The following is a 26,320-nucleotide window of genomic DNA, read 5'->3' as shown; positions in this document are numbered from 1 at the left end:
TCAAACTCAGGACTGAAATCAACCAAGTAGAACTATACAAAAAATCAACAAAATCAGGAGCTGGTTTATGAGAAAATCAACAAGATAGATAAACCCTTAGCCAGACTATCCAGGGGTCACAGAGCCAGTATCTAAATTAATAAAATAAGAAATGAAAAGGAAAGCATAACAATGCAAACTGAGGAAATAAACAAAAAATAGATCCTACCACAAAAGCCTATACTCAACCAAATTAGAAAATCTGGATGAAAGGAACAATTTTATAGACAGATACCAGGTACCAAAATCAAATAAGGATCAGATAAATCATCTAAACAGTCCCATAACCTCTAAAGAAATAGAAGCAATCATTAAAGTTCTCCCAACCAAAAAAAAGTCCAGGACCCGATGGGTTTAGTTCAGAATTCTATCAGATGTTCAAAGAAGACCTAATACCAACACTCTTCAAACAATTCCACAAAATAGAAACAGAAGGAACACTACCCAATTTGTTCTATGAAGCCATCATTAAGCTTATACCTAAACCACACAGACCCAACAAAGAAAGAGAAGACCAATTTCCATATCAACATCAGTACAAGAATTCTAGAAAATCAAATCCAAGAACACATTAAAACAAACATCTATCATGATCAAGTAGGCCTCATCCCAGGGATGCAGGGGTGGTTAAATATAAGGAAATCCATCAATGTAATCCATTACATAAACTCAAAGAAAACAAACATGATCATTTCATTAGATGCTGAAAAAGCATTTGACAAATTTCAACATGTCTTTTTGTTAAAAGTCTTGGAAAGATCAGGAATTCAAGGCCCATACCTAAACATAGTAAAAGCAATATACAGCAAACCAGTAGCCAACATCAAACTAAATGGAGAGAAACTTGAAGTAATCCCACTAAAATCAGGGACTAGACAAGGCTGCCTACTCTCTCCCTATCTATTCAATATAGTACTTGAAATTCTACCTAGAGCAAGTAGACAACAAAAGGTCAAAGAAACACAAATTGGAAAGGAAGATGTCAAAATGTCACTATATGCAGATGATACGACAGAATACTTAAGTGACCCCAAAAGTTCCACCAAAGAACTCCTACACCTGATAAACAACTTCAGCAAAGTAGCTAGTTATAAAATTGACTCAAGCAAGTCAGTGGCCTTCCTCTACACAAAGGATAAACAGGCTGAGAAAGAAATTAAGGAAACAACAACCTTCACAATAGTCATAAATAATATAAAATACATTGGTGTGACTCTATCTAAGCAAGTAAAAGATCTGTATGACAAGAACTTCAGGTATCTGAAGAAAAAAAATCAAAGAAGATCTCAGAAGATGGAAAGATCTCCCATGCCCACTGATTGGCAGGATTAATATAGTAAAAATGGCCATCTTGCTGAAAGCAATCTACAGATTCAATGTAATCCCCATCAAAATTCCAAATCAATTCTCCATAAACTTAGAAAGAGCAATTTTCAAATTCATCTGGAATAACAAAAAATCTAGGATAGCAAAAACTATTCTCAACAATAAAAGAAGTTCTGGGGGGATCATCATCCCTGACCTCAACCTGTATTACAGAGCAATAGTGATAAAAACTGTATGCTATTGGTACAGAGACAGGCAGGAAGATCAGTGCAATAGAATTGAAGACCCAGAAATGGATCTTCACCTATGGTCAATTAATATTTGACAAAGGAGCTAAAAATCATCCAGTGGTAAAAAGACAGCATTTTCAACAAATGGTGGTGGTTCAACTGGAGGTAAGCATGTAGAAAAATGCAAATCTACTCATTCTTATCTCCTTGTAAAAAGCTCAAGTCCTAGTGGATCAAAGACCTCCACATAACACCAGATACACTAAAACTAATAGGAGAGAAAGTAGGGAAGAGCCTTGAACACATGGGAACGGGGAAATTTCCTGAACAGAATACCAATAGCTTATGCTCTAAGATCAAGAATTGACAAATGGGACCTCATAAAATTGCAAAGCTTCTGTAAGGCAAAGGACACTGTCAATAGGACAAAATGGCAACCAATAGATTGATCTTTACCAATCCTACATCTGATAGAGGGCTAATATCCAATACAAAGAACTCAGGAAGTTAGACTCCAGAGAACCAAGTAACCCTACTTAAAAAATGGGCTACAGAGCTAAGCAAAGAATTCTCAACTGTGATATACTGAATGGCTGAGAAATACCTAAAGAAGTGCTCAATATCCTTGATCATCAGGGAAATGGAAATCAAAACAACCCTGAGATTCCACCTCACACCAGTCAGAATGGCTAAGGTAAAAAACTCAGGTGACAGCAAATGCTGGCGAGGTTGTGGAGAAATAGGAATACTCCTCCATTGTTGGTGGCATTGCCAGCTGGTACAACCCCTCTGGAAATGAATCTGGTGGTTCCTCAGGAAACTGGACATAGTACTAACTGAGGACCCAGAAATACCACTCCTGGGCATATACCCAGAAGATGCTCCAAAATATAAGAAAGATACATGCTCCACTATGTTCATAGCAGCCTTATTTATAATAGCTAGGAACTGGAAACAACCCAGATGTCCCTCAACAGAGGAATGGATATAGAAACTGTGGTACATCTACACAATGGAGTACCACTCGGCTATTAAAAACAATGAATTTATGAAATTCTTAGGGAAATGGATGGATCTGGAGAATATCATCCTGAGTGAGATAACCCAGTCACAAAAGAACACACATGGTATGCACTTACTGACAAGTGGATATTAGTACAAAAGCTCAGAATACCCAAGATACAATTCATAGACTGCATGAAGCTCAACAAGAAGGAAGACCTAAGTGTGGGTGCTTCAACCCATCTTAGAACAGGGATCATAATACAACAGCAAATTATGGAGACAAAGAGTAGAGCAGAGACTGAAGGAAATTGCCCCACCTGGGGATCCATCCCATATACAGTCACCAAACCCAGACAATGTTATGGATGCCAAGAAATGCTTGCTGAAAGGAGCCTGATATAGTTGTCTCCTGAGAGGCTCTGCTAGAGCCTGACAAATACAGAGGTGGACACTCTCAGCTAACCATTGAACTGAGCATGGGGTCCCCAATGGAGGAGTTAGAGAAAGGACTGAAGGAACTGAAGGGGTTTGAAACCCCATAGGAAGAACCACAATATCAACCAACCAGACACCCCCAGAGTTCCCAGGAACTAAACCACCAACCAAGGAGTATACATGGAGGGACCTATGGCTCCAGTTGCACATGTAGCAGAGGATGGCCTTGTCAGTCATCAATGAGATGAAATGCCCTTTGTCCTGTGAAGGCTTGGTGGATGCCCCAGTGTAGGGGAATTGGAGGGCTGGGAAGTGGGAGTGGGTGAGTGGGTAGGGGAATACCTTTATAGAATCAGGAGGAGGGGTGATGGCATGTGGGGTTTCTGGGGGGGACTGTGTAAGGGGATACCATTTGAAATGTAAATAAAGAAAATATCTAATGAAAAAAAGGACAACAGAACTCCACATAGGAACACATGACCTGACCACATTTGGGAATCACTGAATATCCAGATTTTGAAAATGACCATCCTGAAGAATATGACAACAATATTGTACATAAATGAAAGGCTCCCTAAAATACTCAAGCAGGTAGGGTCGGGAATGACACCTCCATTATGACAAAGAATGAAGTGAAAAAGCCTACTCATTCTGTATGTTGTTAATTCTGTACATACTTAATATTTGCAAAGTACTTTAATGCATGTGGTTATGTTAAATTCTAGCTAGCATATTGGCCAAAAATAAGTAGATGATAGATAGATAGATAGATAGATAGATAGATAGATAGATAGATAGATAGAGTCATCCATATATATTCATACATAAATACATACACAAATATATATATGCATATGGATACTTAAATAGAAAGATAATAGATACATAGAAAGATATGTAGATATATTTATACTTATATACATAGATATATGGGTACATAGATACATATATACATAGATGGATAGAGATGATATGTATAGATAGGTAGGTGGATGGATAGATAGATAGGCACACTGAAGTGTAAAGGAAATCTGTGGTAGTTGACATGGTTGTGAGTGACTTTTTTGCTTTGTAACTTGGCTTAATTTCTCCATATGCAACTAAAATACACTATAGGTGCTGCAGAGAATTGTACTGATGATCTAAGGCTCAGTGAGTATGGCTGTTGAACAGCCAATGAGAATTAGAACATCCTGAAACCCCTTCATTGGATAAAGATAAAAATATCCCCAAATTTGTGTTTAAGTAGGAGTTTTCATTCTACCAGGATTCTAAGTGGAGATCTCTTGATTAAAATAAGATATAGTGGAATCCACTGCCACTTACATTATCATATGAACTTATTTTTTATTTTTATTAGATATTTTCTTTTCTTTATTTACATTTCAAATGATATCCCCTTTCCCGGTTTCCCCTCCAAAAAAAAAGAAAAAAAAAACCAACCCTGTTCCTCCCTGCTCCCCCTGCTCACCAACCTACCCTCTCCTGCTTCCTGGCCCTGACATTCCCCTACACTGGGGCATACCATATGAATTTATGTTTATGTTGTGAAAATCAACTTACAATTTATCCTACAGAGTGGTAGTTCTCAACCTTCCTAATGCTTTGACACTGTAATACTGTTGCTTGTGTTGTGACCCTTAACCATAAAATTATTCTCATTGCTACTGAATAAGTTTAATTTTGCTCCTGTTAGGAACTGTAATGTAAATATTGGATATGCAGGATATCTGATATGTGACCCCTTTGAAAGTGTTGTTTGATCCACAAAGAGGTCACAGCTCGCAGGTTGAGAAACACTGCTACAGAGGAGCTATGAGTCTTGTTAAGCTCTGTTAAGCTCTTGAGGGGAAAATGCTATTGTCTCTCTGAGCTCTGCTTTCTTTCTTTATGATTCTGATTAAGTTACTGATGTGGCTCAGGCTCAGTCAGACACTTTAAGGGCCAGTGTTAATGTCCTTTTCTTCTTCCATTTGGGCAATTGCTACCTGCCAACTGTGGAGAATGTCTGAAACCATAATATAGATGGGCTCATCATTAGTCTTCTTGGCTTGGGCTGCTTTCTATAAAGATCTCCTCCTGCCCTTAGTGGCTTTGAAAGGCACAATGCTTATTTTTACTCATTTAATGAAAGCTGAGGTTTTGGGCAGTGTAGTAGAAGCATTTTGTTTTGTAAAGAGATGAAACCTTTGCTGTTGCTTTATAAAGTATGAGTACATACTTCAAAGAGTTTTAGTATACATTTCTCTTTAGTTGCTACACAGTAACTATTATATTTAATGTGTATTATGAGATATTTTCGCATGCAATGTAAAATGACCAGAGTTATACTTTTATATTGAGGATATTTGATCCACTCTGTTCTCTATTTTTAAACACTCAACCAACTTTTGGAAACCACACCATCCTGCTAAGAAGCTTGCACATTTAACTTGCAGTCTGTTTGGTGTTTCTGTCAAGAACGTTTTCAGTCAAGACTTCAGAGAAAATTTAATATTTGAACTTGCTTCAAATATTCTCTGAGATAAGGAAAGTTGTATAATATTTCATATTCAAATAGGTGGGCTTATCTCACTGGGCTTTTTTTCAAATGTAAGTCCTCCTTGGATTTCTTCTTTTAGTGTTGCTTAATTCTGAAGTACACACTGCATACTGTAGGAAGTTTCTTATTCTAAAAGAGACTGAATTCTAGTTAGCAGTATACCTTTAAGAACACATAGGATTTTGTTTTCATTTTTGTTTGTGTAATTTTTTTCCTCTTGACAAATATTATTGTGTTTGAATGCTTGTGTTTCAGTGTATTTTGTCCTGGTTACAAACTTTAAAGGGTAGAATGGTTTTTTAATTTCGTTTTTTGCAAAAGTTTTTAAGAAGAGTTCTGTCTCCAGATAAAATGGAATAAACTAAAAAGGGAAGACCATCAACATTGAGATTCAACTGAACTAGACAGGAGTTAGCTTTTACTTCTTCCCAGAAGTGTGCCAATTCTGTGATCATGCCAGGCTAGTGAAAAGATACAGATAACTGAAAAACAGAATACAAAAACAGTGCCTTGGAAGTGTGATTTAGACTACAGCTCCACCAGAGAGGAGAAAGGTTTAGTGTAACCCATTGTTTGGTTTTTCATGTTGTCCACTCCATCATTACTAGGGTCTTTTGCAATTGTATGTGAATTTTTGAGTAGTTTTATTATCCATACAGTAATCCTGTTGTATTTTTCTTGTCATTATATCACAGTCACAGTGCTTCAAGTTACTTATGTTTGATAGTGATGTGTTTAACAGAATTGCTAAGCAATTCTGGAGAAGAATGAATTTAGAGAAGTTATATTTTAAGGGTAGATGCTATCCTGACCACCACGAGTATGGTAGTGGAAAGTGATGGGAGTGTGGGTAAATGGAACAAAATAGACAGTTCAGATACCTCATCTCACAAATACGTCATGTTTCATTGAGATAGCAGCTTAGTAATTAATTAGAGGAGGTCAGTGTTCCAACCTTAGGGTTGGAATAAATTTTTTCCCATATAAAAAATGAACTTTGACCTAAACCTAACCTTGTATGCAGAACTTTTGTTGGAATGGGCCATAGCTCTAAATGTAAAGTAACAAAACCCCTAGAAGAAAACATTGGAGAGATCCTCAGTGAATTCAAGTTAGACAATGGATATTTAAGTAGGGAACCAAGCCTGTTGCATAGGAACTGTTAAGGTCATCACACTTGTAAAAGCTTACTCTTGTTAATTAAGACTTTTGATCTGCAAAGGATATTTATAACAACATGTGATATAATCTACAAAATTGGGGTGACTATTTGCAAATTATATGCTCGTTGAGGCTCTTATATTCAATATACATATTGAACTCTCATAAGCCAAGAGTAAGAGAACTAAAAGCATTATAATAAAACAAATCAACAAATGTCTTGAATGGACAGTTCCAACTACGTATAAGTTAGCAAATTAATGCCCCAAACTAATTTTCAATATCACATACCATTAGGAAATTGAACATTTAAAGACAGTCTAATAATTACAAAGAACTAAATCAAAATACTAACAATGTCAGTGCTACAGAGAGTATGAAACAAGTGAATCCCTCAACTTGTTAGTGGGAAATTAAAAAAAATAAATAAATTCATGTAAGTATCCAGGAAATGTCTATATGAGGGAAAAATTCTCTTGCTTTATGACCCAGTGAAAACATTGTTGACCATTTACTTCTGAGAATGGAAAATACCTCTGGACACACTTATATAACAGCTTGAGTTGAAAAAACGTAAAAATAAAAAGGCCCCACCTGTCCCTCAAGGGAAATTAATCAGTGTGTGGTGTGCACACATGCTAGTGGACTGCTCTCAGAAATCAAGAAGTCATCTACTCCACTGATGCTACGGGCAACAACTTGGGCCAGTCCCAGAGTGCAGCTTGAAAAAAAGGAATCAACCTAGGAAAGTTGCATGCTGTGTGATTCCATTTAGGAGATTCTTGAAGATAGTGCTGTCATGATGGAGAATAGATACATTATGATTATCTGGGGAAATGTGTTTCTCCTGAAAGTATTCTAATAGTCACTAATGCCTTCTTCCATCAAACTCCCCTGGTCTCCCTACCCAAAGAAAATGGAGAGGATGTATTTGTTGACACAGACAGTTCAGCGCATGGCCGACATTAATGATTTCCTGCACACAACAGGTTCTTCAGAGGTGTGCTTTTAAACCCTACCACCATCTTATGGCATCTTTTTTTAATCTAATAGATATAAAGATTCCAAACCTCTCCTTTATGTAAGCACTTAGTTCTTCTCATAGTTTCTTTCCAAACCAAACAGACTTTCCCACCAGGGGCATGCACATCTCTTTAAGGACATAGATTCTAATTAGAAATACTAATTACGTTGCAAGGCAGATTCTTGGAAATCAGATTCATCTGATATATTGATTGGATTTAATTATTTGAATACCATGCACACAGTTAGGTTTTATTACAGCATTTTATTATAGCATTACCCTCCTCAATGAGTCAATTTCAAGTGGTACAAGGGACTTTTTTGAGAACCCTGTGTGCCTGCGAGTGTGAACACGTAGGTCATCTTTGTTTGCTTACTTATGTCTTCCCCAATGTTATTACTTGTATGAACTCTTTAGTGCCTCCTTCAACCCTTTCAAATGCTGTGGAGTATTTCATTAGAGTCCATTCATTGAATATTTTGTCTTCTTCTGTTCCCAGAACAGTCACATTCCTGTGTACTAATTATCTATTCCTTGTGCTATATATTCTTTCTCCAGATTTCTCCTAGCTCTTATGTTCCTCCCAGATCCCAGGTCATTGTTTTTGCTGAGAAGTTACTAGCATCCATCTCCATTTTCATGATTTTTTTTTAAAAAATAGTTACATTTTGTATATATTTTAATCAGATTCTTTTCTCTCCTTCAGCCCCTCCCATATCCTTCCCACTCTATACCCACCCAACTTCATGTTCTTTCTTTTCCTCTAAACCAGTGGTTCTCAACCTTTTTAATGCTGTGATCCTTTAATACAGTTCCTCATGTTGTGGTGACTCCCAGCCCTAAGATTATTTTCACTGCTACTTCATAACTTTAATTTTTCTACTGTTATGAGATGTAATATAAACATCTGTCTATTTCAATAGTCTGAGGCATGTGCTGTGAAAGAGTTGCTTGGGATCATGACCCACAGGTTGAGAACTACTGCTCTAAGCAGACATGTGAACAAAGAAAGCTCACATGCAAAAATAACAAAACAAATCCGCAAAATCTGTTTTGTGTTGGCAACTACTTCTAAACATGAGGTGAGCCGTGGAACGTGGCCAATATATATAGTGTCACTTCATTTGAGAAAACTCTTTTACCCTCTCCCAGTATCCATACATTGCAAAGAGCTTCTGAGGTAGGGATTGTAACCATTTCCCCTTCTTTGTGATGGGACTGTATGTCTTTAATTGCACATGTCATATGTAGTCTGTCAAGTCTCTCTATGTTCATTTAAACATCAGCCCATTGTGCCTGAATAAAGCAACATAGACTCAGAAAGACAAATGTTGCATATTTTCTCTTAGATGTGAATATTAGCTTTTAAGCTTTAGGTATCTGGGGTGTGTGTGTGTTTGTGTGTGTGTATGTGTGTGTGTGTGTGTGTGTGTGTGTGTGTGTGTGTGGTGTATGTGTGTGTGTTACTTGCAACATACCAGAACTTCCTGTTACTTGAGACTGTTTCTTCACTTTTGTTAGTGTTGTCAGAGTAACATTTTTCAGTGTTAAGAACTGTAGCCTGTTGTAATTACTATAGATTTTGGATGTGTCATTCTCAGATGTTTCACTTGAGTTGGGTTGCTTTTATTACTATGATGAATCTCTGGAGGCTGTGACTTATACCCTGGGTCCATTATAGTACCTGTCAAATTGAGAATGTCCTCCATTAAATTATCAGAAGCTTTTGGATGTGACGTCATTTTCTCTGACTATGTAATCCTATCTGTACTGGAGAACTAAGAAAACTGGGATATAAGATGATGACCTGATCCTGGTCCAACAGCAAGACAGCATGTAGCCAAGTGGAATCTGAACCCAAAGAGTCTGTCTTTAGATACCAAGGACTTAGTCTGTAGTGCTAGAGACACCAAGTGCATTCTGGGAGAATCCTCTTGCCTAGGGTGATAGGCAGTAGGCTTGGACTACAGAGATCCATATTGTAATCTTGAGCAGGCTAATGGCCATGTGAACATTGACTTATAGAGATTTTTGACTGTTCTTTCTACTACTAAACTACTTTGTCTTGAAATGAGAGGGTAGGAGACAAAAAGGTACCAAGGGTTGCTTTCAGAAAGTGTATCTTTACTCCTAAGCTTTGAGCTTTGTTTCTCAGCCCAATGTGGCAACATTACTGCAGCCTAGGTCCCAGTGTCCAGATCATACTCCAATCACATCAGAGAATACATGAAATAGGCTCATTTCTCCAAATTTAGTTTTTATTGGCTCTCTAATTAATCCAACCTGTCATATGTCAAATCACTATAGCATTTTCAGTGTGACTACATATGTGTCTGTGTAGCCATCCCTACCCACACACATGGTGAGATACTGTGTACCTGCATGCTTTTCCATCTGGACCCTGGTTCCTGATTACAGCAAATACTCTGTAATCCTTCATTTAGAAAAGTGGCTCCCCTTGCTTTTGCTGAAGAAAATGCTGTAGTAAACTGCCTTAGCAGATATCTTAGCTTTGATATTCCTAGAGAGGAATAAGTAGTCATTGTCTATGAAGCTTAGGCTCAACCTGTTAATCCCATTTTTTTTTTAATTTTTCTATTACTAGTGATTTAAAAACTCTTAAATGTTGTGTCTTAAAAAATGCCATTTGCAATCTTTATGAAAGTTATGGCCTTAATGTCTCACTTCTCATTAAGAGGTCAAGAGTCAATTTTCTGAATCAATTTCCTTTGAGTATACCCTTACCCAGCCAGAGGTATCATGTCCCCTCCTTATGCTTTGTTTTTCAGAAGTCACCAATTGTTTTCCAGTAGATGCACACTCTTAAGGAGTGGAATTCTTGATTCTTCATGCAGTTATGGATCTGGATAAACCATCTGTCTGGGGATCATTAAAACAGAGGACCAGACCTTTGTTAATCAACCTGAGCAAGAAGAAGGCTAAAAAGAACCCAAGCAAACCTTTGGATTTAAGGGTGCAGCATCATCTGGACCGGCGCCTCAGTCTCTCAGTGCCTGACCTCCTGGAAGCAGAGGCTTTGGCCCCTGAAGGCCGGCCTTACTCGGGGCCTCAGTCGTCCTACATCTCAGTACCAAACAGCCTGTCCACTGCAGGCATTGTCCCCAAGAGCAGCAGCAGCTCATTGAAGCAGTCTGAGGAAGAACTGGACTGGAGCCAGGAGGAAGCAAGCCATGTCCACGGGTTGGATACAGACTCTGAAGAGATCTATGCCTCTCCCGCAGAAGAGTGGCAGGCATTCAGCCAGGGTGGCCTGGATCTGCACAAACCCCCTCTTGGAAGGGATGCTCCCGAAGAGCAAGAGGTAAGGCCTAGGCTCTTCCTAGCTTTTTATTTATTTATTTACTTATTTATTTTAAGGTGCATTCACCGTCCTTGGGAGATTTGGGTAAGAGTTATTTTGTGGTTATTCTGGATGGAGAGTATGTCATTTACAAGAATTTAAATTAATGTACTATTGATTGTACCGGTGTTCCCATTTGTTTTAGGGATGACCTCTATGTATTTAAATGCAAGCACAAAGGAACCTTCTAGGACAGTTGAAGGCTTCAGCAGCCCTAGTGGACTAGGTTTCTTTGTTCCATCTCCTGGCAAAGACACTGAGCACACAACTTTAACCTTTGGTTCTCCCCGTCTCTTCCTTCTCTTCCTCTTTCTCTTGCCTTCAGTAGGTCACCTTTTTCTGCACTGAGGTGAGGAGTAGCTGTAAATGAAATCAATATAGCTATCCTTTTAACTATTACTAGCTCATATAGACTTGTAGATAATGGAAACAATGTGATTTTCTAGACTCTGTAGACCAATGGTTCTCAACCCCTTTGTGTATGTGTGTGTGGGGGGTGTCAAATGACCTGTTCACAGGAGTCACACATCAGATAGCCTGTATATCAGATACACTATAATTTGTAACATTAGCAAAATTACAGTTATGAAGTAGCTAAAATAATGTTATGGTTGGGGGTGACCACAACAATGAGGAGCTGTATGCATTAAAGGGTTATAACTATACTAAAGGGTTGCAACATGAGGAAGACTAGAAAACAGTGTTGTAGACAAGCATGCAGACTACTTTTTAGATGGTGTGAATGTTTCTCTTTTGATAACCAGAGCCTAAAGGGTACACTTTCTTCCTGTAGTATAGGCCCGCTGTGTTTCTACTAGTATGCATACTAGATTTTGAGAACTTCCCTCAATTGTCTGAAAAACAGATATTAAAAACTAGTGATCAAACTTTTTTTGCTTGCGTGATTTTATCAAAGCTTCATTGTTTTAGGAAGGCTAACTGGCCAGTGTAATTATGCTAAAAATTTTGGTTTTGGAAGAAGAATTTAAATGCTGGCATCAAATTCCTAAATCCTAATCCTGATCTGAATGATCAGTTTAATCAGCCCCCTTGGATATTTTTGTCTAAGTTCCTCTTAATTAATGATGCTGAAGTAGGCTCCAATGTTGCTGTAAGGGGCTAAGTTTTTATGTATTCAGGATTAATCACAGAGTTGAATAAAAATTAATTCTTCAGCTGGGGCTTTTAGGTTTACTTTTAGATGAAAATCTGTTGATCTTGTAATGTGTCTGATCTTCTCTGGGGAATGGACTCTGGGAATGGCAGGTTCTATGACCATGTTCTTTTGAACATTGCTACTCATTAAATCAAGACCTCAGTTATTTTTACTTTGACCTTAACATGAGACATTCTTTGGAAATTTTTATATTTAATATTTGTGAATTTGAAATATGTTTCCATTTTACAAAATGCAAATGAAGTAGATTTACTAAGCGTGGTCCATATAGGAAAGCAAGCCTGTTGATCAGATCTTAAAACTCATCTTTATCATTATCACATTTGTCTGAACCTGGGTAGATTTCTTGGCTTTGATATACTAACAATTTCAAATTAGAAAGATGTTCAAGTTGTAGGTGCTTAACTGCTTTAGCCTACTTTTGTAGTCTTTGCTGAATAAGTATAAATATTTGAGAGCTGTGTAGATCAAACATTGTGAAGGTTATTATTGACGATGAATACCACACTATGGTCGTGGGGGGGGGGGGTCTAGTTCTGCACAGATTCCGAATCTTCCCTGGTCCCTTCTGTGTAAGATGGGTCTTTCCCACTCTCTAAGCATCCAGTGTTAGCACATGGAGAGAAGAGTTTCTCCATCACTCTTCCTCATAAATTGCCTGTTGATTTGGAGACTATGCTGGCTACAAGAGGAATGTCTAATTAGTCCCATTCCGAGGGCCTTGTTCTTTGCCCACAATGGCATATGTTCAACTACATTTCATTAAAAAAATCATTGATAGCAATTGACCCAGGTTAATAGAGTTTTATTTGTGGGTTCTCAAAATTGATTTCTTTCTAGCATTTATTAGTTAAATAAAATGAGCTTCATGGTGATTTTTTTTTATAAATATATAGTGTGCTCTGGTGATTCTGCTTTTATTTATAGTCATCTCTACTCTTCTCAATTCTATTTCTTTTGCGTACTCATCCACATTTTAGATTACAAATATATTTTTAGATGCCACATTTGAGAGAAAGTAAGTAGTACCAGATTTCCTGAGAGTAGCTTAATTTGTTTAATATGATCTACACTAGTTTTACCCATTTTCCTGCCAACAGCATGGGTTTGTTCTCCTTTATGGTGAATAGTATTGTTCCATGACTTGTGTATTGTGAATAACAAAAGATTAAACAAAGGCTGCAGGTGTCTCTATTGAATGCGTTCCTCTGAATGGCTGGACTTATGTTGTTTAATATTTGTCTACTTTTTTTGTTTTCAGTCTTTTTTCTTCCTCTTTTCTTTATTTGGTTTTATTGCTTTATTAATTATCTATTAGTATGGCTTTCATTATAACATTTTCATAAAATTATATAATGTATTTTGATCCTATTCATCTATATCTTGTTTCTCCCTGCTCTGAGATCCCTTTCCTAACCCCCTTTTTTCCATCTATGTATGTATGTTTGTTTGTTTGTTTATTTTTGTTGTTATCTTTGGTGCTTTGTGCCAACCCATTAGGGCTGCTTACAAGAGCATGCATGGGTGAGGGTTTGTTTTCAGGAGCCTGGGTACCATACAAGTGGCTTTGCCTCTGAAAAAAAAATTAAAAAGTCCTGTCTCCATGCAGCTACTAGAATTATTAATACTTTTGTCATGAGTTTTTTTAGATTTATGACTTAATGAAACCAATGTGTTTTTCTTGAAAAAGTATTCTAAATACAGCATTTTAGAAAATGTTAGCTGGAAATTTAGAGAGGTGTAGGAAGGTGGAGATGTTCTAGTTCAGTTCTGCTAAGAACTTAAAATATGTGAAATTAATATTTTACTTTCTTGACTGGGCAGCACAGTAGAGCTGGCTTTGGAGGCATGGGTATGGGTGAGCCATCCTGAGGCATGAGAGTCTGAGAGGTGATGCTGCCTTCCGCTGATGCTGGCATTGTTGGGCCTAGCAGGAGCAGTTGTGGAGAGCTTTCCCTGGTGGTGTAGATAAGGGAAAGCCAGCAACTTGACCAGCTCAGCTACTACCCAGGCCTCGATCCAGGGCTCTGAGTTGGCCCACTCTAAGATCTATATAATCTGTGAAAGGGCCAGTCCTGTTGATCCAAAGCTGCAGGATTTCCATGATACAGAGTAACAACAGGATAACTGGCAGCAATTCTGGTGAGGGTCCAATATTGATGGTGCCATAGAAGCTAGAGACCTTGCATGATTTGAAACTCACAAAGAATCAACAAAAAGTTTTTTAAAAAAGAAAAGAAACTGCCAAAAATATGCTTTATTTAATGACAATAGAAATCCTGATGATCAAGTCCTGCTGTTGGAGTCTTGACATGGACTTATCAGTATTCTGGATCCGACAAGTTTTTCTTCCTCATACATAGTCCACAGATGTCTATAACTTTCATGGGAAAGGGAAGGAGTAAAAAGGATACCACTGGTTGTCATGGGACCAGACCAGAGTTATATACAACAGGGATAACTAGAAGTTCTCAGGCATCCTTAGTGCATGACATATGGCTTATAACTTCCCAGAGGAAGGAGGCAGTGAACTCTGTGGTCTGAAGAGCATACTATAAAGTTGTCTAGCCTGTTTGGTGTCAGCCAGAGCTTGTAACCCTGTGAGAACACCCACAAATATCCATCATGTCTGAATTTTCCAGCCACATTCAAGTTCATCTCTCCTTCCACCTGCACCTGTCTCTATCTCTCTGGGCCCACTCTGACTCCCCTTGCCTTCTGCCCAGCTATTGGCCAATATTAACCAATCAGAGGTGGTAGAAAACACTTTTCACATATTACTGAGATAGGAGATGCTCCAGTAATCATGACAATGCCAACATTTGGACTGCAATCAGATCTCTGGGCACAGAAATCAGCCCTTGAAATTCACAGTACACAAAACCATCCCCCAATATGGGAAGCCTATTTTTTTCCATTTCTCATCTATTTCCTCTTCCTGACCCCTGTGTTCCCCTCTTCTAGACATCTTCCATAACCTTCAACACTGAATGAGCCTTCTCTCCTTTATGGTGTTTTTCCCACCACTGTATCTAATGTGCTTACCCTGCCTTCATCATCATAGCAGCATGCTTTTACTTTACTGAGAGATATCTTCTGTCTGGTTTGGATAGGAATCAGTAGAGTGAGGGAGGGACTATTACAAAAAGAGGAGGTAGACAAAAAGGGGGAAATTAGAGCCTGGCATGGCTGACCCTGGGAAAATATGTCATTGGCTTGAAGTCAGCAGGCTGTGAGATTAACTCTCTGGTGGCCATGGAACTCCAAAGATTGACTTCTAATGAGCTGTCATAAAACATTGTTACAAGAGGGGAAAACAACTAATTTACAGTGAGAATTAACAAGTATATCTCCCCTAATTTTTTTCAATAAAGGATCCATTCTTTATTTCAGTAAAGATGCTTTGAAGCCAATTTAAAATCAACATGAACTTTGTCAATTTGTTGGGAACAATGTGGGTCTCAGAATTGCAGTATTGCAGGGTAGTTGTTAGGTGCATTTTTACACCATCATTAGTCTTTGTGAGAAATCAAATGAGTATTGGATGGTTAGTGCATGTGAGTCCCAGTGCAAAATGTATATGGCTTCTGTGAGTGGCATTTATATCATTATCCATCTCACAGTGAAGGAACAATTGCAGATGAAGACTTGACACATATTTTCTTGGACTGACATTGTTCCAACATTCATCTCTTAAGTGGGATCTGGCCTAGCTAATGAAACTAGAATTCTTCATTCTCTGTGGCCTAGGTTGTCTTCCCTCTGTGCTTACCTGAAGTCACCTAGCTTCTTTGTATGACTTCTTTCTTTCAGTTGAGAAGTTGATAATTATGATTAAGCACTAGAATCTGGCCCTCTACTGCAGAAGCCCAGTAACTATATCTCTCCTTATTGTCACTTCAGATATCTAGGCTTTTAGGGGGAAGAGTTGTTGCTAAGGGTTAAGTTGGTTTCACCACCCTCCATTCATATGCAGGAGTCCTCCGCCCCACTATGACTGTATTGGAGACATAGTATTTAAGAGAAGATCTCCCATGCTCGTGGATTGGCAGGATTAATATAGTAAAAATGGACATCTTGCCAAAAGCAATCTACAGATTCAATGCAATCTCTACCAAAATTTCAACTCAATTCTTCACAGACTTAGGAAGAACAATTTGCAAATTCATCTGGAATAACAAAAAACCTAGGACAGCTAAAACTATTCTCAACAATAAAAGAACCTCTGGTGGAATCACCATCCCGGGCCTTAAGCTGTACAACAGAGCAACGGTGATAAAAACTGCACAGTGTTGGTACAGTGATAGGCAGGTAGATCAATGGAATAGAATTGAAGATCCAGAAATGAACCCACACACCTATGGTCACTTGATCTTTGACAAAGGAGCTAAAACCATCCAGTGGGAAAGAGACAGCATTTTCAACAAATGGTGCTGGCTCAACCAGCGGTTAGCATGTAGAAGAATTCAAATTGATCCATTCCTATCTCCTTTTACAAAGCTCAAGTCCAAGTGGATCAAGGACCTCCACATAAAACCAGATACAATGAAACTAATAGAAAAGAAAGTGGGGGAAGAGCCTCGAGCACATGGACACAGGGGAAAATTTCCTGAACAGAACACCAATAGCTTATGCTCTAAGATCAAGAATTGACAAATGGGACCTCATAAAATTACAAAGCTTCTGTAAGGCATAGGACACTGTCAATAGGACAAAGTGGCAACCAACAAATTGGGAAACGATCTTTGCCAATCCTATATCTGATAGAGGGCTAATATCCAATATATACAAAGAACTCAAGAAGTTAGACTCCAGAGAACCAAATAACCATATTAAAATTGGGGTACAGAGCTAAACAAGGAATTCTCAACTGATGAATACTGAATACCGAATTTAGGTGAGAAGCACCTAAAGAAATGTTCAACATCCTTAGTCATCAGGGAAATGCAAATCAAAACAACCCTGAGATTCTACCTCACACCAGTCAGAATGGCTAAGATCAAAAACTTAGCAGATGCTGGTGAGGTTGTGGAGACAGAGGAACGCTCCTTCATTGCTGGTGGGATTGCAAGCTGGTACAACCAGTCTGGAAATCAGTTTGGCGGTTCCTCCAGAAATTGGACATGGTACTACCAGAGGACCCAGCTATACTACTCCTGGGGTCCTCAGAAGATGCTCCAACATGAAATAAGGACTCGTGCTCCACTATCTTCATAGCAGTCTTATTCATAATAGCCCGAAACTGGAAACAACCCAGATGTACCATGAGAAATCAATTTTTTTTTAAGTTTATTAGTCAGTGGCATAGCCCTGCAGAAGCCTGAGGTGACTGAGGTGTCTTGCAGTCTTTCTCAGGAGGTGACTTCACTTTTCTTGCCACTGAGACCAGGGACAAAGGAATTGGCCAAAGAACCTTAGAATACTGAAAAGCAGTAGCCACCCCCAACGTACCTTGTTAGTTGTGTAGAAGATGTTCCCTGTTGTTAAATTGCAGCTTCCCAATGACTAGCAATGGAATTTTCTCCCCCAAGCATTTGTACAAATCCTGCAGAGATGTATGTGTGTGTGTGTGTATGTATGTATGTATGTATGTATGTATATATGTATGTACATCTATATGATAAGTAGATATATACATAGATGAGTATGCTCATGATGTCTGTATTTGCCTTTCAAGCTAAAGCTACCATGGTCTCCTTTGACAACCTTTGGACTCCTTAGTAGAAGGTGATAGTGTTTGTTTTTGAATTATGAAGTGATGAGCAAATATAAACAGGGAGATTGTTTTGCTAACACAATTCTTTCAAAAAAGCTTGCAAAAATTTATGAAAGATCCTTTGCAAATATTACTCATGGTTTAAGAAGTACCTGGGAACTGGTCAAGCACTTTTCTCAAGAATTGTGTATGTCCAGATGTTAACTATGTTTGACTTTGTGGGTGAGAAGTTAGCTCTCACAACTTGCTTCCGATGTCTTGGCATGGAGGACACAGAAATGAAAAGGTGGAGCTGGAATTCAAATGAATTTTCTTTTAAAGTAAACAGAAGAGAGTGAGGGCTGAATTTTGTAACAGGCTGTAGTTTGCCAAGTACAATTTTATAACATCACAGGCATGTCTATGCACACACACTTTTTATGTCAAGGGTTAAGTTAGATGGCATTCTGCAGTTTTGTTTTGCGGACAATCTTGGAGGTGAAAGAAAACTAAAGACAGACCTTGACAGAGTTTCCAAGGGTCTTCTGAGAGTTTGTGCAGAGGTGGGATTTGGAAAGATTAAGTCGATGTGTTGATTGTCTTCTCCTTAGTCTTTCATGGTTTCCTGTGACTGCTTAATGACCTATCCAGCCTATCTGTCCCTCATATTTCTGTTACTTATGTTATTAATCCTTTTGTCTAGTAGATGTTTGCATTTGATCCTATAGTCTTAAATATTCATAGTGTTGAAAGCCTAAAGTGTGTTACAGAATTTGAATCATCTGTCACATTATACTCAGGTATATACTCACATGCTTTCATGGGTTAATTTTAAAAATGAAACACTTGATCCCAGCCAATGTATTTCCTTAGCGTCAGCTTCTCTGAATGTGGGTGTATGTCTTGACCTATTGAAATCAGACATCCAGGCACGACACACGTTGTTTTGGTTCTTAACTATACTGCATAGCAAGGTCTTCTGACAGCCACATGGAAGATGCTATTTATACAAGATCACATTCAGTATATGGAAAAGTTCATTTGCTCATACCAATGTCTTGCTTTCAAGATCCTTGGTGACAAGATTTTGTGTGCATGTCTATGTGTGAGTGTATGTACCAATAGCCACACATGCATGAATGCACATGCACGCATAAAAGTGTATTCAAAATTATGTACACACAGTTGCATGTCTATGTGTTTTTAGGTATCAGAGGTCAAACTTAGGTATTGTTCTTCAGGAGATGACCACCATAATTGCTGAGACAGAGTTTCTTAATAGTGTGGGGCTCACCAAATAGCCTATGCTGCTTTTCAGGAAGCCTCAGAAATTATCTGTCTCTACTATCCAGTACTGAGATTACAAATGTGAATCACAGTGCCTAGCTCTTTTCATGGGATCTGGCTACCAAACTCACGTCTGCCCTCTTGATTAGCAAGCCCTTTAGCAACAGAGTCATTTCTCTGGCCCTGTGATGTGTGAATTTGTGTGTGTGTGTGTGTGTGTGTGTGTGTGTGTATCCATCTCAAACATACCTAAACTCTGCTAGAGTTTAATGAATTTTTATTCCTTTAAGTTAGGGATTCACATTGAAATGAGATACAAATTATGGATCAGCTTCTTACATATGGCAGTACACTAAAGTAGAATGGAGAGATTAGTGTAAACTCATGTGTCACTAAAGCCAGATCAAAGAAATGGCATCTGCCTAAAGGCAGTATTGCTTTGCATGAGAGATGAACACCCTCACATGTATTTTAGATAACAGATAATACATCTTAATATATTTTGGTGAAATGTACTAGATTTTATGATGTTTAAAAGTATACATCCTTTCCTGAGTATGTGCTTAAAAAGTCTGTTTTAAATCAGTAGTCCATCAGTCTGTACACTCATGAGAGAGAATCTTACTTGGTAGTTAAGGATGGGAATTCGGATGGTTTCAAAGGCATTGAGCAAAGTGAATGATTCCATAAGTTGACATAGTGCATGATTATTTTTGACAGGTTAATCTATAAATGACAAAATTACATGACAGAAATAGATCAGTGATTGTCTTGGGTGAGGAAGAGGACAAAAATTTAGCATAATGGGACAGAATGAAGGAGTTTTCTGAGTGTCGGAATTGTTGTATGTACTGACCATGGAGAAGTTGTTCAAATCTACACCTGTTTAAAAATCACAGCACTCATAGCAATATGATAACCTTACTGTGTGGTAAATTAACTTGTGATAAATTAAAGCAAATCTAGTATGCTTGAGTATTGTTATTGAGAACATACACATCAACATCTAATGGTATTGGGATAGCACCCATTCCTTACAACATAATTTTAATTGTGCTCCCTTTACTAAGACACAGAGTCAGAAGTCATACATTAGTTACTAGGTTTACAGAGGAGATAAGCACATTGTGGATTCTGCTCAGTGGATAATTCTCTGGGTTCTGTGCAAAAGTACACAGGAATAGTCTAAGTTATGTGTCTCCCAGTGGCTGTACATTGTCCCCCTGTGCATATGGAATGCTTTGTTGTTCTTATGGTAATCATTTCCTTCCTCCCTGTGTATATATGGTATGTGACAGTTACAGTGGCTGTGGGAACCATAACTTTAAGTTCTGTGACTTCTGTGAGTAAAACTGGCCATAATGTTGAATTAATGTCATTGCTCACATGGAATTTCCCTGCTACTATAAGTGGGACTACTTACAGTGTATTTAGATAAAGGCTTGGCATTCATCTTTCAATAGTATATAAATTATGGCATATATGTAGACTAATTTAATCATTTAAGTAATGTTACTACTAAATAGAGTAAGGCTGACATTGAGATTATACACAGAGTACCATGCTTTGGTATAATGTGATTTAGCCATTCACCAATTCAAAATGGAAAATAGGACCTGGGGAGATGATTCAGCAGTTAAAAGTGCTTGCTCTTCTTATAGAGAGCCCAGGTTCAGCACACTACCTTCCCTAACTCCAGTTCCAGGGGCTCCAACATCATTATCTGGCCTCCAAAGACTCCAGGGATACACATGGTACCTGTACATACATGTAGGTAAGACACACACACACACACACACACACACACACACACCCATACTCATACACACACAATACAAACACATGAATAAATAAATAAATAAATAAATAAGTGTTTATGACCCTCGGCTAATAACAAATTGGAATTCTGATCCCAGCCCTAGTAGCTTTGTAGGACTGCCTTCAAACAGGATTGGTCAACTAGATTATTGATTAATTTAATAAAAAGGTGGTCCTACCTATCTTGCCTGGGTTTAGAAATATCCAAAACCAAACCAAGAGCAATAACCTGAGGGAGAGGTTTCCTGGCACTGGACTGACCTGTTGTTGCACTCCTGTCTGTCATTAGCCTGGCCCCCACAAGGAGAGTTAGGGCACCTTTGAATGCTAGGACAGTGATAATATGCATGTGAGTTTGGGTATAGTAAATGAAGTGCATTGGCCTTAGGGAAAACTCAAAGTTCAGAAGAATTTCTCTCCCTCCTTCCTAGGTGAATTGATCTGAATTAAGCATAATGTTTTCACACTCTGGGGACATTGGGCCTAGGGTTGGCAAGGACAGAGAAAAGTTTGACAGTAGTAGAATCCAAGAGCTCCAGGGCTACTGTGCTTCTTAGTTGAAAGCATGCTGGTATGCAGGCTCATTCTTTACATTGTGGCCTCCTGGATATTACCAAATCCAGAGGTGGTGGGGCAGGAAAACTTTCTTTGTTAGAAACTCTTCTATCACTGAGTGGTGTTGCTTCCTGCAGCTAAATGTGAAGGGTTTTCTCTAGGAGAGGAGTAGGAGGAGCCTAGGAATATTAAGGGAACTGGATGGCGAGAGGGGATAAAAAATGGGACCAAGCCAGGGTTATGCTTTCAGTCCGCCTTGTGTATTCAACTGTGTAACAGGCAAGCAGGCAGAAACCCTTCTCCCAGTCCATCAGCATCTCATGGCCCAATCAGCATCTTCATCTTCGGTCTCTGGAGGCTGGAGTTGCAGTGTAACAGGAACTTGGAGAGAGGTGTGGCTAATTAGCAGGAGCTTGGAGAGAGGCATGGCTATTTGTGGCAAGGCAAGGTCTAAGACAGCCAGCTCTCGGCTGGGGGAGGGTCACAGTTTCTCCTTATTTATTTAATAAAAATTAGCTGGATTGGGGCATATTTATGCACCATAGTCCTGCCTGGGAATTACGGTGTATTGGCGACCCCACCTGTTTTAGATATAGACCTACTGGTCTTCCCCTTACCCTTCTTTAGAAATCAAAATGTAGCTAGTTTGCGTGTATTTACACAAACTGAGCCTTTTCAGTGTTTATGATTAATAAACACAACCTCATGGCATATGACCCTGTCTTCAGTTGGTGAAAGCCATAGATCCAGGGATTTGTCTCTGACTGCAGGCCTTCACAGCACACTTTATTCCTGTACAGACCAAAGCCATGACATGCCTATAATGCCTTTTCTTCATCACGATGAATAACTGCCACATAGAGTCTCTCTGGAGTCCAGTGTGGAGTAGGGCCTGCATGTCTGTAATGAACCTGCTTGAGATAAAAGCTCAAAAGTTTAAAAGCAGCAAGCTTAACATTATCTTGAGGATGTCCCAGGCACTTCAGTTGCCAATGAGCAATGCTCAGGCCCAAGGCTTGGCCTCTAGGTGTAGGGGAAGCCGCTGTTAAGTCTCAGAAAAAAAGTGGAGGCTATTTCAGCCGAGTGAACTTTGTGGGCTAATAAAATTTCTAGCCTTTACTTTAGTTGAAAACATGTTTATTAAAAAGACTCTGGATCTGTATCCACTTGACAAACCAATGTTTCAGGCAGCTGCCATGTTCCGACACAAACAGAGCCTCTTCCCCAGATTAAAATGGGGTCAGGACCATACCATGGTGTTAGTAAGTGGATCTTGCCATTTTACCATGGTATAATAACTGGAAATGTGTGGATGCCAATGGCAATCTGCAGCAGACTGACCTTTAAAAAGATTTTTAAAACAAGCAAAAGGCGAGCTATGCTTTTTAAAACAAGCAAAAAGCAAAATGTGCTTTTGGAGGTAACTTTGGAGTGGAGGGCACGAGTCCCCCTCCTTTCATTATTAAAAAATCAAATTTTTAAAGTGTGAAGTGCACATTGAGTAATTTATTGTCTCTGAGAATTATAAAGTATCTCAGTAATATGGGTAACATTAAATTATTGACAAAATATCTTAAATGTTTGACTGCAATAGTCAGTTCCATAATCTGTGTTAATCTGATTAGGAACATTAAGTATAGAAATCTAATATAAGCAATAACCAATTAATATTTTATTGTTTTTTACATTAAGGCAATTGAAACTTGAAAACCTGAGAAGGAATTAATAGTCACATGGGTATATTTTACTTTTAATTTTAAAATCAAGATTATATTGTAAAAATGTCAAGTTACCATAAGCAATTGAAAACTCTGATATATGCATGCATACATATATCAATATACAAATTAAGGCTTAATTTTAATACTTGATAAATAGTGACTACAGCACACAGTTTAATTATTTGTGCTGAAGTAGGGGGGAAAACCATGAGATTCAATATGTAATTAACATATAATTTTTTCTCATAAAAGGGCTATAGATGTATGTATTATTATGGGATGTATACATAAATTTATAGGAAATATAAAAGCATGTATTTAAGCAAATCTTAACAATTTGTCTTTTAGATAATAATTACCATTTTGTTTAAAATTTATTTTATATAATAGGCCAAATAAAATATTTTGTAATAGCCAATTTAATTGTTGTTTGAAGGCAGAAATACACATCCCATTAAGTTTTTAAGAGATGTTTTTTATAAAATATATTTATGATTTTATTATAATTTTATTAATATCACAGCAACTTCATAATAAGATATTAGAACTTTACTTTGAATATGAGAAAAGATGATTTTATATTAATGTTCTCTTTTGTCAAAGAGTTGCTGTGGGCATATTAAAAAACCCAAACATTTGATTACAATAGATAGCAATTGTTTACAGAAGCTTTTTTTACCTTCTGGAAAAAGCTCTGAGTCTCTCAAGGCCTAAGTCTTGTGGAGAGCTTAAAGTAAGGCCTTAGTCAAAAGTAATTTGAAATAAGTAACTCATCTTTTCTTACTTAATACAACCTTTTGACATAACTGAGGCTTAAATATTGAAAAAGATATTGCCTCTGAAACTTTTTCTAGAGCAACTAATACTCGTTTGTAAATCTCATGTGTTAGGGCAAAGATATTGAAATTCTCAATTAGAGGGATTAGATAATAACCAACGTACAATGAAAATGTTAAAGTCCTAGTCTCTTGCACTGAAGCAGAGACAAAAAAATTATAAAGGCAAAATTTTCTAATGATTATAAACTCACTAGAAGCAAAATCTTCAAAATTACCATAGCTTTATATGAAGTAGTCAGACCAGATTGTAATGCTCTAAGAAATTTTATAAGGCTTATGGCCTCATTGACCTTTTATAAATTTTAAAATCAAAGCTATTTTAGATCTATGATAAATAATAAACTTTAGCCAATGGAACTCTGTCAGTTTTAACCGTGTATTTTTAAATTTTGTCTGGTCATTGGCCTGTAATTGAATCTGTACTAAGTGTATGTGAAAATTAATATCAGTCTGTAACTTACTCTGTGGCCACTACCTGGTGGTAAGTGGTTGCAAAACTCTAGTTGGAGAGACTCTTTGGAGCCGAGCCATGGGACAAAGGCTCCTCAAAGTCTCTCACCTGTACGCATACATCCACTCTTCACTATCTGCCACCACTGCAGCCGTCTCAGTCCAGGGCACCATGTGGCGTGATGGCCCATCAGGTGTGGGCCGCCCACATGTACTCGTGGTGGCAACGGCTCTAGCCATGCCCTGTGGCTATGTTTACGCGCGCCCATGCCTAAAATGGCAGCGGTGGCAGGCCTTTCCCACCAGATGGGGCAGCACTGTGCACAGAACCCAGGGCGCTCTGCCCGAACCCCACCAGCACATCCCTGCCTGGCAGCTGCTGCATCATGTGCTTTTGTGCCGGCCTGGTGTTTATTGGCCTGAGCCCTGTGGTAGACACTGTGCCATGGTGGCTTTGTTGCCCTGAGCCCTGAGCCGCCATGTTGGCTGGATCATGCCACATGTCTTGAGTTACCAGTTTTAAAAAACAACTATCAGCTCATTTGCTTTAGAGCCAAAACTGTTGATCCTTTCTTAAAAGCAGTTTCTCAGCGGGGCAACTTAACTCAGCCTCCACTGTGTTTTAACCATCTTTTATTTTCAACACAAAACACACAGAAGAGTAATCATTCATACCACAAGACAAAGATGACACAAACCAACACATAACACAGAATTAAGACTAGGACTTTCTCCTGAATGAACCATAGAGAAAGCAAGATGCCTCTCTGCGTCTCTGGGATAGCTCTGAAATCTATTTTCTTTCTCTTTTGATCTCTATACAAATATTTTGTTTTGTTTTTGTATTTTACTATTTTTATGTATTTTTATTTTATGTCCTATCCCTTTTGCCTAAATATAGTTCTTTGACTATGGACAATTGTCTAACAAAGTTTCCAATTCTGACTGTCCCTACCAAAATCCTAAATGAGGACTACACTAGGCCAGTGTAGCCCCAACTTAGCAGGTATCCTTTTTGCACCTCATAAATCGTTTACCTGTGAAGCTTCACTCAGGTAGCGCTGTTCTCTAGTTGCCTCCTCGTTTCTAGGTCCATGATCCGGTGGCACCATTCTGTTGCTGCCTGCAGCTAAATATGAATGGGTTTTCTAGGAGAGAGAAGTAGGAGCCTAGGAAAATTAAGGGAATCGGATGGCAAGAGGGGATAAAAAATGGGACCGAGCCATGGTTATGCTTTTGGTCCACCATGTGTATTCAACTGTGTAACAAGCAGGCAGGCAGAAACCCTTCCCCCAGTCCATCAGCATCTCAATCAGACCCAATCAGCATCTTTGGTCTCTGGAGGCAGGAGTTCCAGCTTAGCAGGATCTTGTATAGAGATGTGGCTATTTGTGGCAAGGCAAGGTCTAAGACAGCCAGCTCTCGGCTGGGGGAGGGTCACAGAGTGGGATGTAAAATATCCCTCTTGTTCTAAAACTATCCCAACATTCAGAAGTCTTTGTCTTAGAGAAGAAGGAAACAACATATCCCCAGTGGAAAGCAAGACTCATGTCATCTGTGACACCAAGCATGGCCTACAAGCTAGTGGTTTATAGTCTAAGTGATCTCTGTAGGCTTCCTGTCTGTCCCCAAACTGATTTAGAACCTTGGAGTCA

The 26,320-nt window shown here is 38.5% G+C and overlaps 1 protein-coding gene across 3 annotated transcripts in view; it reads left to right on the top strand.

Annotated features, from left to right (window-relative positions):
• The window catches only part of Mctp2 (multiple C2 and transmembrane domain containing 2), a 236,585-nt gene that overhangs the window by 39,156 nt on the left and 171,109 nt on the right, over positions 1-26,320 (top strand). For all 3 annotated transcript variants that reach the window (XM_031386980.1, XM_031386978.1, XM_031386979.1), the window contains one exon: positions 10,552-11,084. In XM_031386980.1, the coding sequence (XP_031242840.1) occupies positions 10,620-11,084 (465 nt within the window). In that variant the 5' untranslated portion in view covers positions 10,552-10,619. The remainder of the gene's footprint in view (positions 1-10,551; positions 11,085-26,320) is intronic.

The sequence above is a fragment of the Mastomys coucha genome, unplaced genomic scaffold, assembly GCF_008632895.1.
Source record: "Mastomys coucha isolate ucsf_1 unplaced genomic scaffold, UCSF_Mcou_1 pScaffold21, whole genome shotgun sequence".
In the NCBI taxonomy this organism is placed as follows: Eukaryota; Metazoa; Chordata; class Mammalia; order Rodentia; family Muridae; genus Mastomys; species Mastomys coucha.
This window is presented reverse-complemented; position numbering and strand designations above follow the sequence as displayed.